Genomic DNA, 13,998 nt, shown 5'->3' on the forward strand with positions numbered 1-13,998 from the left:
TTTGGGAGAGTCCAGGAAACTAGCAGAGTAAAGAGGAGACAAAAATGGGCAGAGTAACCAAAATGGCTGCGTTGTAGGAGAGGGCAGCTGGAAGAACAACAGCCCAGTGCCTAGCTTAGAGAAGCTTGGGTTAGAGGGCAGAGTATGCCAGCTATACCCTGCAACAGGACTGAAGGATGCTGAGAGGACCTGGCAGCCAGGTCCTCATTCATAAGTTAAATAGGCACCTCAGTTATCCATTTGTCCTGGGTTTGAGACCTAACATACCAGTCTGATCTGCTTCTTCATGATACCCTTTTGGATTGAAGACAACTTTGTCTTTCTGTTTTTGAGACAGAGTCTAGCTAGGCAGCCCAGGCTAGACTCAAACTTAAAATCTTCCTCTCTGTGGCTCCTCCTTGCTGGGACTGGAGTGTGCACCTCCATGCCCTGGGTGCCAGCTATTTGACATTGCTTGGCCAGCTCTTCCTTCCTCTGCTGCTTAACACCCCTTATTCCTGTCTTCTTCCTCCCAGTGCCCGCTGATCAAGTATTATACTGAACCACATTCCAGCCTCTTGTTCTTCATATTTCCTGTCCATCCCTAGATCTGTAGGTAGGTTTGTAAAGTGAGATGCTTGCTGACATTAGAAAGTATAGGGCTGAAAGTCAGACATATATTAAAAACTTGGATTTCTGCATATTAACTCTGTAGGCTGGGCATGATAATCTCTGTACCCCAACATTCCTCAGCTGGGGGAAAATTGATGGTCTATCTCTCTGCCACTGATCTGCACCCTACACTCTCATCGTGCTAATTTTATTACTTGACATCATGAAACTCTCATCACCCTTAAATTTAAAAAACTTTGTAAGAACTTACCCATGTAATAACTTTTTTTGGTATAACAGAGTCCTGTCTTGCATGAAAGAAAGGTTATTGGTACGCAACATACCAGCATTCTTCGGGTTCCCTAGGCTCATAAATATATATGACACAGTGCCATTAGGCATGTATATGTTTATCTTATCTTAAAGCTCTGACAGATATTTCTGGGATATGTTCCAGACTGTACTTAGAAAATGAAATGAAATTGGTGAGACCCATTCCCCTGCATGTGTTTTATGAAGGCCACCTATGTACACACAGATGTATATGAATGTATCTTAAATGAGCTTATATTTACTATGCTCTCAAAAGCCATTGTCATCTTTTATGTTTGGGTAGAAGTGGGAACAAGACCCTGACACGTTCCTGATCATCATAAAGGGAGCCGGAGGAAAGGCCTTCTGTGCTGGAGGGGACATCAAAGGTAGAACGCCTGCCCGCTATAAACTGTTTCCTCACTACAAGTAATAAGTAGAGAAATGCTTGAGATAATTTTTGTTTGGTTTGGTTTTTAGAATTGTTTGGTATATGGTAACAATTCTTTACAAGTTAAAGTTTAAAATATAGAGAATTAGTTACTATTTGAGTGGGCTTTTGTTTTGCTGCACATGTCCAGTGCTGAAGTTCAGATCTTTTGTTCTCCTCTTGTGGCATGTGTCCCGCCCCTGATATCACCAGCATCACCGCCATGTGAAGAACTTACTGTTTTCCAAACCTGCTGTGTGCTGACTCCATTACTTCCTGCCTCTCACAAGTCAGAGCAGGTACCTTCTGTGAAAGGAGTTAAGGTCTGTTGTGTAATACTGCTATGTGATTAAACACACATCAATGAAAATTTGCTTTTTTATTGCTCAACATAGTTTATGTATTTAACTAAGATAAATACTTGTTCTCGTGATGAGAATTATGAACTCATTGTTGTCACTGCTGGTTGTCTCCTCTGAAAAGCTTTTTTACAGTATGTTGCTTCTTATGGAGTTGTTACGGCTTGGGGATTTTCCCTTGTGTATTCTTTTTACGTATTCTTTTAATTATTTACGAATTTGTTGTTTAAGTATTAAAAGACAACCTTTGGTCACCAGATTTACAAGTTTATGTAAACCGTTGCATTATGAGTAGGAAGGAAAAACATGTAGATTCAGGATCAGATTCACATGCTCACTCAGTTTAAAATAACTGAAAATTAAAATTGTTTCATAATGGAAAACTTGCTTAAAGTGATGTGTTAACTGAATTGTGGTTTTGTCCACAACATGAATTCTCTGGGTGTGTATGCATTATACATCAGTGACTGTGTGTGCATGTGTGTTACTGTGTGTATGTGTGAGTGTCTTTGTACTTATGACTGTATATGAATGCTAGAATACCTGTGACTACATACATATGTGATACAAAATGAGTGTGTGTGCACCTGTATGTCTGTAACTGTATGTGTGTGAGACTGTGTGTTTGCATGTTCCTATGTACCTGTGTGTGTGTATGTATGTGTATGAGATACTGTGTGAGACTTTGTGTGAATGTGTGATTATGTACCTGTGTGTGTGGCGCATGTGTGTCTGTGTGCCTGACTGTGGGTGTATACCTGTATGCCTTTGCCTATATGTGTGTGCACACCTATATGCCTGTGCCTGTGTTTGCTGTACCTGTGTGTAGTGTGTTTGTGGTGTGTCTGTATTGTGTGTTTGTGTGTGTGTATGTGTACAACTGTATGCCCACTAAGAGTCAAATCTGGATTTCATACATGCCTGTGCTCTATCTCTTAATGAGTGTACCAAGAATGTTGTAAAAAGCATTGTTCATTTCCCCTGTGAGTGCCATTTGTTTAGAGTAGGGCTACAGTGTCTCCACATTGGAACACCTGATGCATTGATTGAGGTTAGCTGCTTTGAGTTGTGAGCAGTTCCTGAAAATGAATTGTTCTAGTTTGAGTCACTGTTCTGGGATGAAACCCTGTTACCAAAACAACTCACAGGAGGAAGGGCTTATTTTAGCCTATGGTTCCAGGGGAGAATCTAAGACAGGGCAGGAATGGTAGTAGGCAGCCAGAGCAGGGCACTGAGAGAGCTGGATTTCGCTTCATCTTAAGTGGGGTGAGGCTATGAACACTTTGCCCCAGTGACATAGTTTCTTCAGCAAGATTGTAATTCCCAGACCCTCCCCAAACAGGACCCACAAGCTGTGGCCAAGTGTTCAGATAGCTGAGCATATGGAGAATGTTTCTAATATAAACACCACCCATGACTAACTTTATAGTTTTTTTTTAGAAATATAGTAGAAATTCCAGAATTATTCTACTGTATATGTGCAAAACAATACATGTGAGTTCTAGAAAATTCTACAATAAGTAGATACGTTAAAGGTGAATATAATTTAATTTCTATAACTAGTTGATTTATATAAAATTAGCTTAAAATAAAATTAGAAGGAACTCAGAAAGTTTGGGGGTAAAGTTAGATTCTTAGAGTTGGTAGGTAAGCCTCTAGTTCAACAAAGGACAACAGATAAGGGTTTTCCCTTCAGGAAAGTTCCCCTCATTTGCATCATAATAGCACAGTCACAACAGATCTTTCTCTTTTTTTCTTTTTGTTATTCGATATTTTATTTATTTACATTTCAGATGCCATCCCCCTTCCCCATCCCCCCACTCATTAATTCCCTATCCCATCCCTCCTCCTCCTTTTTTACCTTTATACTGTTTAAATTACATGCAAGTATTAAGGTCAGTTCTAGGTTGAGGAACTAGCAATACAATAGATGCAAATAGTCCAGGAACAAGGAAGACAATAAACCCAGATAATCAAAGAACATGCATGACAATAAACAGAGTCAGGAGTGATCATTATTTCTCTTTGTTGTAGTAATTATTTTAAAAATGTCCTCTGGTCAGGCCATCTAAGCTGCAGCTCTGCCTGGCTCAGCTACCATGTTTGGTAGCCAGAGGCCATGTGCTCACCGCAGCTAGAAATGACCAGCCCTGCCACCCACGAGATGCCAGTGTGAGAGATGGCCCTGCCAGTCTTCCATGCTGTCTCTGCAAGGCTGGGCATTGCCCAGACTATACTGCCAACCGCACAGGGCTCGGTACAGATGAGACTCTAATGCTTAGATTATCCAAAGGCTTATATATTTGGTAATGATCAATAACAAGATACCCTTACAATCAGAGGTGTAACCCAATACCCAACCTAGATATACCAACTACCTTTGACTGCTACAGACAATCGAACATCAGCCTCCATGTCCCCCTCTCTCATTCTCCTCTCTCTCCTAGCTCCTCCTCTTCTTCATCCTCTTCTCCTTCCTCCTCCTCTTTCTCTCTTTACTCCTCCCACCTTAGCTCCTTCTACAAGCTTTTCAGGATGATCAAAATATCTGAGCATACTTCCCAGTCCTAGTTCAAAGTCATTTTCATGCCTGAAGCCTACTTCTTAAGATTTAGATTTCTAAGCCGGGCAGTGGTGACGCACGCCTTTAATCCCAGCACTTGGGAGGCAGAGGCAGGCAGATTTCTGAGTTCGAGGCCAGCCTGGTCTTCAGAGTGAGTTCTAGGACAGCCAGGGCTACACAGAGAAACCCTGTCTCGAAAAACCAAGGGGAAAAAAAAAAAGATTTAGATTTCTGCCTATAAGTACTTCTTTGTTCTAGCCTAGGATTTAGATTTCTGCCTGAAATTACTTCTTTGTTACAGCCCAATGTCAAATTGCTTCCAAGTAGCCCATTTCCTTGTCTTTGGCCAATGATAGATTCCTGCCAGGCAGCCCCAAAAGCTCTCCACATCTCCACCTTTTTATTGCATAAACCAGACTGAGCCTACAACAGATCTTTCTTAGGAGAGTATAGTTGGCCACTGGTGTCTGACATTCTGCCTTATGGATTCAACTCACTGTAGTTGAGAAATATTTGGGAAAAACAATATTTCTACCAAATAGGTACAACCTTTTTTTCTTCTCATTGTCTCCTTGATACCATGTGGCAACAGTTTATGTTAGGTGTTATAGATCACCTAGAAGAGACTCAGAGTGTATGATGCCATCTCCTTTGAGAAAGTTGGGCATCTGTAGATTTTGGTGCCTGGGTCAGTTAGTATGTTACAGTGGCTACAGAATTTGGAGTGATACTTCCATGTACTGTCCTCTTTTAAATGATACAGGGATAGGATAAGGTATGGGGAAGTGGCTGTGGAATTTCTATGCTCTTTTGCCTGTGTGGGACCTCCTCATGTTGATCTATTGAATCTCGGATTTCAGAGCTCAGAGTAAAACATAAACCAATGACATTGTTCTGGATATATTCTCTTAATAAATTATCTCTAATTGTTCTGGAGCCTTTGGATTTTCTGAAGACTTCATTATTTAAGCATGAGTTAAACTTAGAAGAAGATTCAGGAAATGTGATTGGTGAATAGGTCTAAGCTAATGCAAGTAAACCAAGTGGGACACTGCTTTCTCTGCTCGTTCTTCCCTCTGAGGTCTGGAATAGGACTCTTCAAATGAGTCTTCTGATCCAGGTCAGAATGTCTCTATGACCAGCTCTAAGTAGTGGGAGGGAAAGAGCAGAGACTGTGACCTGCTTTGAGTAGAGAGGTTTTAGTGTTTGTGACCTACCTTGAAGAGAGACTTAAGAAGCCAGGAACTGTGGGTGAAAAATCAGGTGTGTATATGTGTGTGCATGTGTATGTACTTACAATAAGTGAAAGAAGAATTTTTCTTTTAAAATTTGATGTTGGATCATGGGTCTCTGCCAAAGGGTAGCGTCACCAACCAACATGGGTAACTTTAAACATTAAAGCTGAAAGTTCCCCATTTTGAGCACTTAATGATTATAAGGTTTTTAACGTCCGAGACTGTATTGACTGGAAGCTGTCTTTATGATTTGTAATTGTTCTTGCCTTCATTTTCTTCTCTTTTCTTCCTTAGCACTCTCAGAAGCTAAAAAAACCGGACAGAATTTGAGTCAAGATTTATTCAGAGAAGAATATATCCTGAACAATGCCATTGGTATGTGTGTGATCTGTTCTGAGCTTTGAACATGGAATCAAGAGATGTGATGGCACTGTAGTCTGTTAAAATGCAACTAATAGGTACTCTTTATGGAAATATTCATTATTACATGGTGATCATAGTGATAACATTATTTTCCTTGTTATAGAATAATTATATTTTAATATTCATGAGCTATTCTAAATTCTGTTTGTCTAAAACCATTGTGAAAATATGGATTCTTGATCATTTAGTTAGCGTTTTCAGAAGGCCAGAAAACTTAGGTCCCGGGTTTCTAAACAAAAATAAAGTACCATTTTCTATTTCTCCGTGAACTCTGGAGTAGAGATTTCTTTAAGAGTCAGAGTTCTAGGTTTCTATGCAAGTGAAGTGACATTTACTTTAGCCAAACATGTTTTGAAAAGTTAAATTAATATAACATTTGTATCCATAAGTCTAGACATGGTAGCAATATTCTGGTTTTACATAATGTTATAAGAACAATACATTTCTAAAATTTCGGTTCAGCCCCTTTTGTGGTTTTCAGACTTGGTGTTGACTCGTGCACTTCTGTACTGTCTTCGTTATGGCCAGCATTCCTATACCATCTATCTACATTTATGCTTAAGAAGCACTTTCTAGTTTTTACTGATAGAGATGGTTGTGCCCTTGTGTTTTGTATTCTAGTGACTAATTGTTGGTTTATTTAGAAACAAATATGGAATGGATATGTTATATAACTTTGTTTCTAAAATTTCCCAGAATACTCTTTTTATACAGTGACCAGCTATTGGTCACTGACATATTTATTGATCAATCAAAAATCAATTGGGGACAAGAACCTTCATTGTTTGGACACACAGATTCACATTTGAATCAAAGCATTAAAACCTATCTCCAACATTGATAAATTAAAATTTTAATAGAAATAGTTCCATGTAGCTAATAAGTACTCATTTTTTTCATGAAATAAAAAAAATAGAAAACATTTAGGTAATATAAAGATAGTATTTGGTAAAATATTAAAAGTATAAATGGAGGAATGGTATATATAGTGAAAGTCAAAAGGTAAAAATTCTATACATTGTGATATTATAGTCAACAAGGAATTTGGCAGACTCTGCCTCCATGTCCTGCAATAGTTATTGCCTAATGGTTTATATTTCAAATATGCATGTCTGTAGTAGTCGATGTGGGCTGTGTATCTATATCTCTGCCACAATCAATAATTTCTTCTGTAGCTTCTAAAGAACTTCACATACAGACCTTGTGAGTGTGAAGTTTGAGCTGTGCTTTGTCTGAGAATACATTGGAAATTTCCAGATGGGTCAGAATACAGGTTTGTCTTGGCCTTCACCAGTAGAAGTTAAGTCTGGTTCTTCTTCCAGCCCTGTACTCCCAGAAATAAGACTCAGACTCAAAATATAGTTACAGATACCCTGGCCATATAGCTAGCCTAGTCTCAGATTAGATCACAACTTAAAATGATTCATATAATCTACTCTACATTGTGCCACGTGGCTGGTTACCCGTGCCCAGGTGCCATATGCTCATCTCATGACATAATTCCAGGCAAATCTCCTGTGCTGGGCACTCTCCCAGAATTCTTTCTGCCTCCCAGATATCCCACCTTCTATTTCCTGCTTAAGCTATAGGCCATCAGTTTTATTATTAACAGATGCCATATCCATACAGACACAAGATACTTCCTTTACCTTCATCAGGTGTTGTTAGTAAACTGGGACAAAAGCCTTGTACTGTAAGTCTGTGACCTTTCTGAGAAGAAATCCTATAAAAGGAAATAGAGACAGTAAACGTTTATGTGATTAGTGGAATTTTTTCAAACAGGTATCTGAGGACATATGTTATCTTACAGATGAAGACACATTTATGTATGATATATATGAAACACTCTTCTCTAATGTGTGTGTCACATATAACTCACACGTCTGTCACCCAGTGCCTGTTGAGTTGCCTCTTCACTTAATAGTAAAGTGAGACTGGAGTCTGGGTCTGATCCCTCCCACTCTTTGTTCTTCTACCATGTACTTGTCTGTGTGTCTCCAGATGCTATCACTGTATAGAAAGCAGACATGTTCTTTAAAGCACAGCTTGGTATGTGGCCTATAAGGTAGATGTTAGTTATTTTTCTTAAAAATAACACAAAACTTGCATTTGTTTCTGACATAAAACTGAGCTGGTAAATGATAACCAGTATTTTTACCATGATTGTATGTGACTTGATGTTAAATATCATTTATATTACAAACCATGTAATAGTCTCCATATTTCTTTAAACTTTATCTAAGGAAACTAGGGTACACATAGAATGACTTTTGGAAAGATGATGTGCTTTAGGTATTCTAACCAAAGCTCTCTTTCTTCTAGCGTCTTGTCTGAAACCGTATGTTGCCCTTATTGATGGAATCACAATGGGTGGTGTAAGTGGACCTTTTGTTATTTTCATTGTAAGAATAAGTTGTATTAAAATAATGATTATTTCATAAAAGTGATACAGTGAATGTAATATAATGCAGCTGGCTGGAATATATGTTCATTTCAGTTTCAGATTTTGGAAGATTTAGGATGTTAAATACACTGGAGTACTTTAGACTCTTTAACCCAAAAGAATATTTTTTTTCTTTCTTTCTTTTTTTTTTTTTTTTTTTTGGTTTTTCGATACAGGTTTTTTCTGTATAGCCCTGAATGTCCTGGAACTCACTCTGTAGACCAGGCTGGCCTCGAACTCAGAAATCCACCTGCCTCTGACTCCCAAGTGCTGGGATTAAAGGCGTGCACCACCACTGCCCGGCAAGAATATTTTTTATGTTCTTAATTATGCTATAATCTACTTTAATCTATGTAGTTAGCAAACTTTTTTTAGGCAACAGAAACTTATTTTAGTTTTAAACACTTATTTGCATGTGTGTGTGTGTGTGTGTGTGTGTATGCTGTATGGGGCTAACATATAAGAGCATATATGGGCATGCATGTGCCATGGTACATGGGTAGAGGTCAGAGGTCAGCCTTGTTTATCAGCCTTCACCTCTGCCTTCTTTGAGCCAAGCTTCTTGTTGTCTTTCTGCTGTGTGTGTCAGGCCACTTGGCCTGCAAATTTCAGAGATTCTCCTGGTTTTGCTCCTGTCTCCTCCTCTTAGGTTGCAGATATGTGGCTTTCTGTGAGTTCTGGGTAGTCTTACATGTTGTCATGCCTGCATGTAAAGGCTTTGCCCCCTGAGCCCCTGCCCCAGCTGTGCTTTCACTCTTTTGTTTACATGTGAAACCTTCCCCTCTTTTGGAGTATTGGACACTGAACTCAGGATCATACATACTCTAAGCAAATGTTCTACCACTGAACTTCATTCTTATCCCATGTTTTTTGAGGCAGGGCTTTGATATGTATCTCAAGCCAGCCATGAACTTGTCAGCCTTCAATAGATCATGCTATAATCTATTTTAATCTATGTAGTTAGCAAACTTTTTTAAGCAACAGAAACTTATTTTAGTTTTAAACAGTTATTTATTTACGTGTGTGTGTGTGTGTGTGTGTGTGTGTGTTTGTGTGTGTGTGTAGGCCTGTGTCTCCATCCCAAGTGCTGGCTGGAATTGCAGGTATACACCACCATCTGTTCTTTTGCCCCCTCTCCTACTTACACATTAGCAGGGCTTCCAGTAGTGTTGGGAAAAAATATGTTCAACCTTCGATAGTGTGGAGGTGGCTTGCTGACTTGTTTCTGCTCTGTAACATTACACATTCGTGGAAGTCCTGGAATGTTATTTTCTCTTTTGAGATAGTCTTGCTCTGCACCTTGGGTGTCTTGGTGTTTCAGTTCACTTGCTTTTAACTTCCAAGTGTTTGGATTATAGGTATATGCCACCAGACCCAGTTTGGTGGTTTCTTAAATACAACGGGGAAGTTTCTGTCAGTTGACAGATGTGTTATTTGGTGTTTATGCTATTATGAAGACTATGATATCCTTTCAATAACTTGCTATGAAACTGGAGAATACAGGAAATAATCACAGAACAAGTGATTGTCTGCTGCTGAACGTAACAATTCTAGTCTTTGCCAAAAGAGGGGTCAGACTGGAGCTGTAGGTCAGAGAAGGGGCTGCGTGCAAAAGACTGTCGATTGAACTGACCCTGGAAAGGTATCGTGGGTATGACAAGGCCACCTGTAAAAACATCTATTTATGTTTGGGGAGAGGGGCAAGGTGAGAGGGGAGGACAGAGGACAGTGTGTGGGACGTGGTTCTCTCCTTCCACCATGTGGATCCTGACATTGAGGTCAGGTCCCCAGACTTTGGTAGCCAGGGTCTTTACCCACTAAAGTAGCTTTCAGCAACTGCTTTTTATGACTTTTTGAAGTAATGGCTGACAACCCCACATGGTGGCCCATAGGTATTTATAACTCCAGTTCCAGTGGATCTGACCCCCTCTGACTTCCATAGGTGTCAGGCACACATCTAGTACACATCATATATGTAGGCAACACACACACACACACACATACACACACACATCTAGTACACATCATATATGTAGGCAACACACACACACACACACATCTAGTACACATCATATATGTAGGCAACACACACACACACATACACACACACACATCTAGTACACATCATATATGTAGGCAACACACACACACACACATACACACACACATCTAGTACACATCATATATGTAGGCAACACACACATACACATCTAGTACACATACATACATGCAGGCAACACACACAAACACACACACACACACAAAGAGACATACATCTAAAAAAAAAAAAAACCATCTTTTTAGAAGGCAGTCTATATCTTGATCCTCGAGGGCAGATATTAGTATCTTAGCATGTTTGGTTGTGCTTTGTTAAGACAGCACTGAATTGGGAACTTAAAAGCTGTGTTAGTGCTGGTGGCACAGGCTTGTAACTGTAGCATCCAGGAGACTGAGGTAGGGGAATCATGAAAAGAAAAAAACTGGACTGGGCTATATGGTGTGGTCCTGTTATTTAAAAAAAAAAAAAAAAAAAAAAAAAAAAAAAAAAAAAAAAAAAGCAAGTGGAAGTGGAAGGAACCACACACCTGTAACAGTTATCTGAAGTGTCAAGAACTGCCCTGCGATGTAAAGAGAACTGGGAGAAACCAGAGAACAAAAACAGCAGGCATGCCCAAAGCATACAGGAAAATGGGGCCTCAGGAAGGAAACCCATCAGTAGACAGGCAGGCCGGCAGACAGGCAGCAGGCTCAGATGAAAGGGTGGAAAGGGCCAATAACTTTAAGGAAGAATGACTAGTGACTCAAATATAATGCAGTAGAGCTGACTTCCATTTTGAGAGCAATACGAATTGAGTGTGGGAATGGAGAGGTGACTCACTGGGTAAAGGTGCTTGCTGTACATGTATGTGTACCTGAGTTCAAAACCCACTTAAAACCAACAAGGTAGTCCCAGAAGTTCCAAGGAAGGCCAGGTAACCTGGAATCTGCAGTGGCAGACAGCAAAAAGACTGTCTCAAACAAGGTAAAAGGTGAGGACCAATGCCTAACCTTGTCCTCTGGCCTCCTCATGGGCCATGGCATGCATGAGTCGTACACTGTAAACTTGCAATCTCTTGTCTCAGTCTCCTGAATGTTGTTGGGGTTCCATGTATGGGCCCGCATTGGCTACACTGTTTAAAAGTTTTATATGTATAAGTGTTTTTGTCTCTATGTATACCTGTGAGTCATATGCATGCCTAGTGCCTATGGAAGCCAGAAGAGGGTATCAGATTCTCTTTTAAGCTGCCAGTCTGTGGGTGGGACAGTACTCAGTCAGAAGAGGCTGAGAAGTTTGACAGGCAGCTTAAGCAGCCAGCATCCCTAGGCTGAACAAATAGCAAAGAAAACTTTGCATTACTCCAGGTTGGTCTTCTCAATGGAACACACGCAGCAGCTGAAGCTCAGTTGTTAAGTCACAGAAACATTTTCCTAAGTTACAGTCATTGACTTTCAGTGCTAAGACTGCATTTTGTTAGTCAGTTATATGAGATCTCAGAGGACAGTGACAGTCTAGGCCAGTGGCCTTCTTGCTTATTTAATTTTACCAACCCTGTGGAAAACCGAGAATAACTTGAGGCAATTAAGACTTAAGAAGAGCGGATGGTTAGTGATTCTTTGTTTTGATTTTGGTCATTAGGGTTTTTTTTTTTTTTTTTTTTTTTTTTTTGTGTGTGTGTGTGGATTTTTTTTTTTTTTAATTTAATCTCAGTTTAAAGCAGAATGTGACCCACTACCGAATCTCTATTCACAAGTCTTGCTGTGTTTCAAGACCTAGGGAAGTATAGTCCTTGGAAGACAAGCCATGTGGGGAATTCCTGTCAAGTTGTGTCAGCTTTTGTTCTTACTTCTTACACTAGTACATGCAGGATTATCTGCACGGGATGAGAGTTTTAAAAAGTGGATTCTAGAAGATTAAACTCAAGCCATCCTAACATTTTTTTTTAAATCCTTTAAAAAGTGAAGATATATCTTAGAGGAGTTTGGTGACTCCAGATCCAGCTTGACAGCTCAGTGCTTCAGATTGCAAAGTTAACAATAGGTTGTGTTACATCATATAGCACATGGTATTCCAACCTGTTGAAATAAGCCTGGAGTATCACAGTACCACAAGTAAAAAGAAACTTTATCTTCCTCTTAATTTTTATGGCACAAAAGTCAACAAAAAATCCTGAAACATGTCTTATCAGGATGACCGCGGGTGAACACGTGAGTCTTCTGGTGAAGCTTGGTTCACTTCCATTCATGATATGCCAGCATCTCCTTCCGGGGCGGGCACACCTTCATCTACAGTGGGATCATCCTCATCAATACCTAGTCCAAGCTTGATCATCCTGTAGATCCTGTTAGCATGTGTCTGGGGATCTTCCAGCCTGAAAAACCTGATCCTTCGCAGATGCCATGCTTGTCAGCCTCTGCCTTTTGCCTTAAGGTTTCAATAATGGAGTGGTCAGGGCTTATCTCCAGGTGTTTCTTTGCTGCGTTGTAGCCCATCTTTGAGTTGCCTCTGAGAGCCCCAGCTTTCTTGATTCTTTCCATGTTTGCTGTCCACCCACATGTGCTGGGATGTCACCAATCGGTTTGACACTTCACCTTTTCAATCTTTTTTCCAAGATATTTTTCATAATTTTGTTGAGGTTTTCAAACATTGTCCTCTCTTTTTGTTCCTTTTTCTCCTCTTCATCTTCTGTAAGTTCTGGTCTCTTTTGTAACTGACACTAAGGCCTGCCCTCAAAATCCTTCAGCTGTTGCATACAATACTTAAAAATGCTCTCAATCCTACAGATTACTTCTCAGCCATGTTTTCAGAGATGTCCCATAAAGGCCCAGTTAGTGACCTGCTCCCTGATCTCAGCTGTGATAAAATAGTAGTGCTTGTGGCTTCCTTTTGTTCTGGTGCAATCAATATTGAAAGAGACTGTCACACCCCCAGGAGATGTGTAGTGTCACAACAGCTCTGACAGCTTCTTCTGATACTCAGAGTCTTTATGAATTCTAAGCTTTATATATATATACATATATATATATATATATATATATATATATATATATATATATATTGAGAACTGCTGGTAAAACTTTTTGTAGTTCTTTTTATTTTCTGTCAGTTTAGTGAATACTTCTAAGAATTTCTCTACCAAATTCTTTCTTACAACTTTCAAATTTTTGCTTTGCTGCAATATCTCACAGGGAATATTTAGAAGAAAATCCTTAGAATCCAGCATGCCACTAATAACTTCAGTTTGTTAAGAACTTGAACAATCCACAGGGTGGTGCCATGAGCATGATCTCTCCTCCCTTTACATAGACAGACAGAAAGACAGACAGACAGACAGACAGACACACACACACACACACACACACACACACACACACACACACACACATTGCTGTAGGAAGTACTTTTTCCCAGTATGAAAAATGACTGTTTCACTCTGATGTTACCCACCATCAAGAGTAACAGCCTTTTGAAGAGGAAATGGTTAAATTCCATTATGTTTCAGATTTCTGAACTTCTATAATTTCATATTTTGGTAGGCAATAAAATAAAACTCAGTATTACTAAGAGGTTCTTCATACAGTTGACTACATCATGTAAAAGTACT

General features: G+C 39.6%; 1 protein-coding gene across 2 annotated transcripts in view; it reads left to right on the forward strand.

The window, feature by feature from the left end:
• Hibch (3-hydroxyisobutyryl-CoA hydrolase) overlaps positions 1 to 13,998 on the forward strand; it is a 66,327-nt gene that overhangs the window by 12,437 nt on the left and 39,892 nt on the right. For both annotated transcript variants that reach the window (XM_034499177.2, XM_076931935.1), the window contains exons 4-6: positions 1,208 to 1,292; positions 5,785 to 5,865; positions 8,236 to 8,288. In XM_034499177.2, coding sequence (XP_034355068.1) covers positions 1,208 to 1,292; positions 5,785 to 5,865; positions 8,236 to 8,288 — 219 coding nt within the window. The remainder of the gene's footprint in view (positions 1 to 1,207; positions 1,293 to 5,784; positions 5,866 to 8,235; positions 8,289 to 13,998) is intronic.

This window comes from Arvicanthis niloticus, chromosome 3 (genome assembly GCF_011762505.2).
Source record: "Arvicanthis niloticus isolate mArvNil1 chromosome 3, mArvNil1.pat.X, whole genome shotgun sequence".
Lineage (NCBI taxonomy): Eukaryota > Metazoa > Chordata > Mammalia > Rodentia > Muridae > Arvicanthis > Arvicanthis niloticus.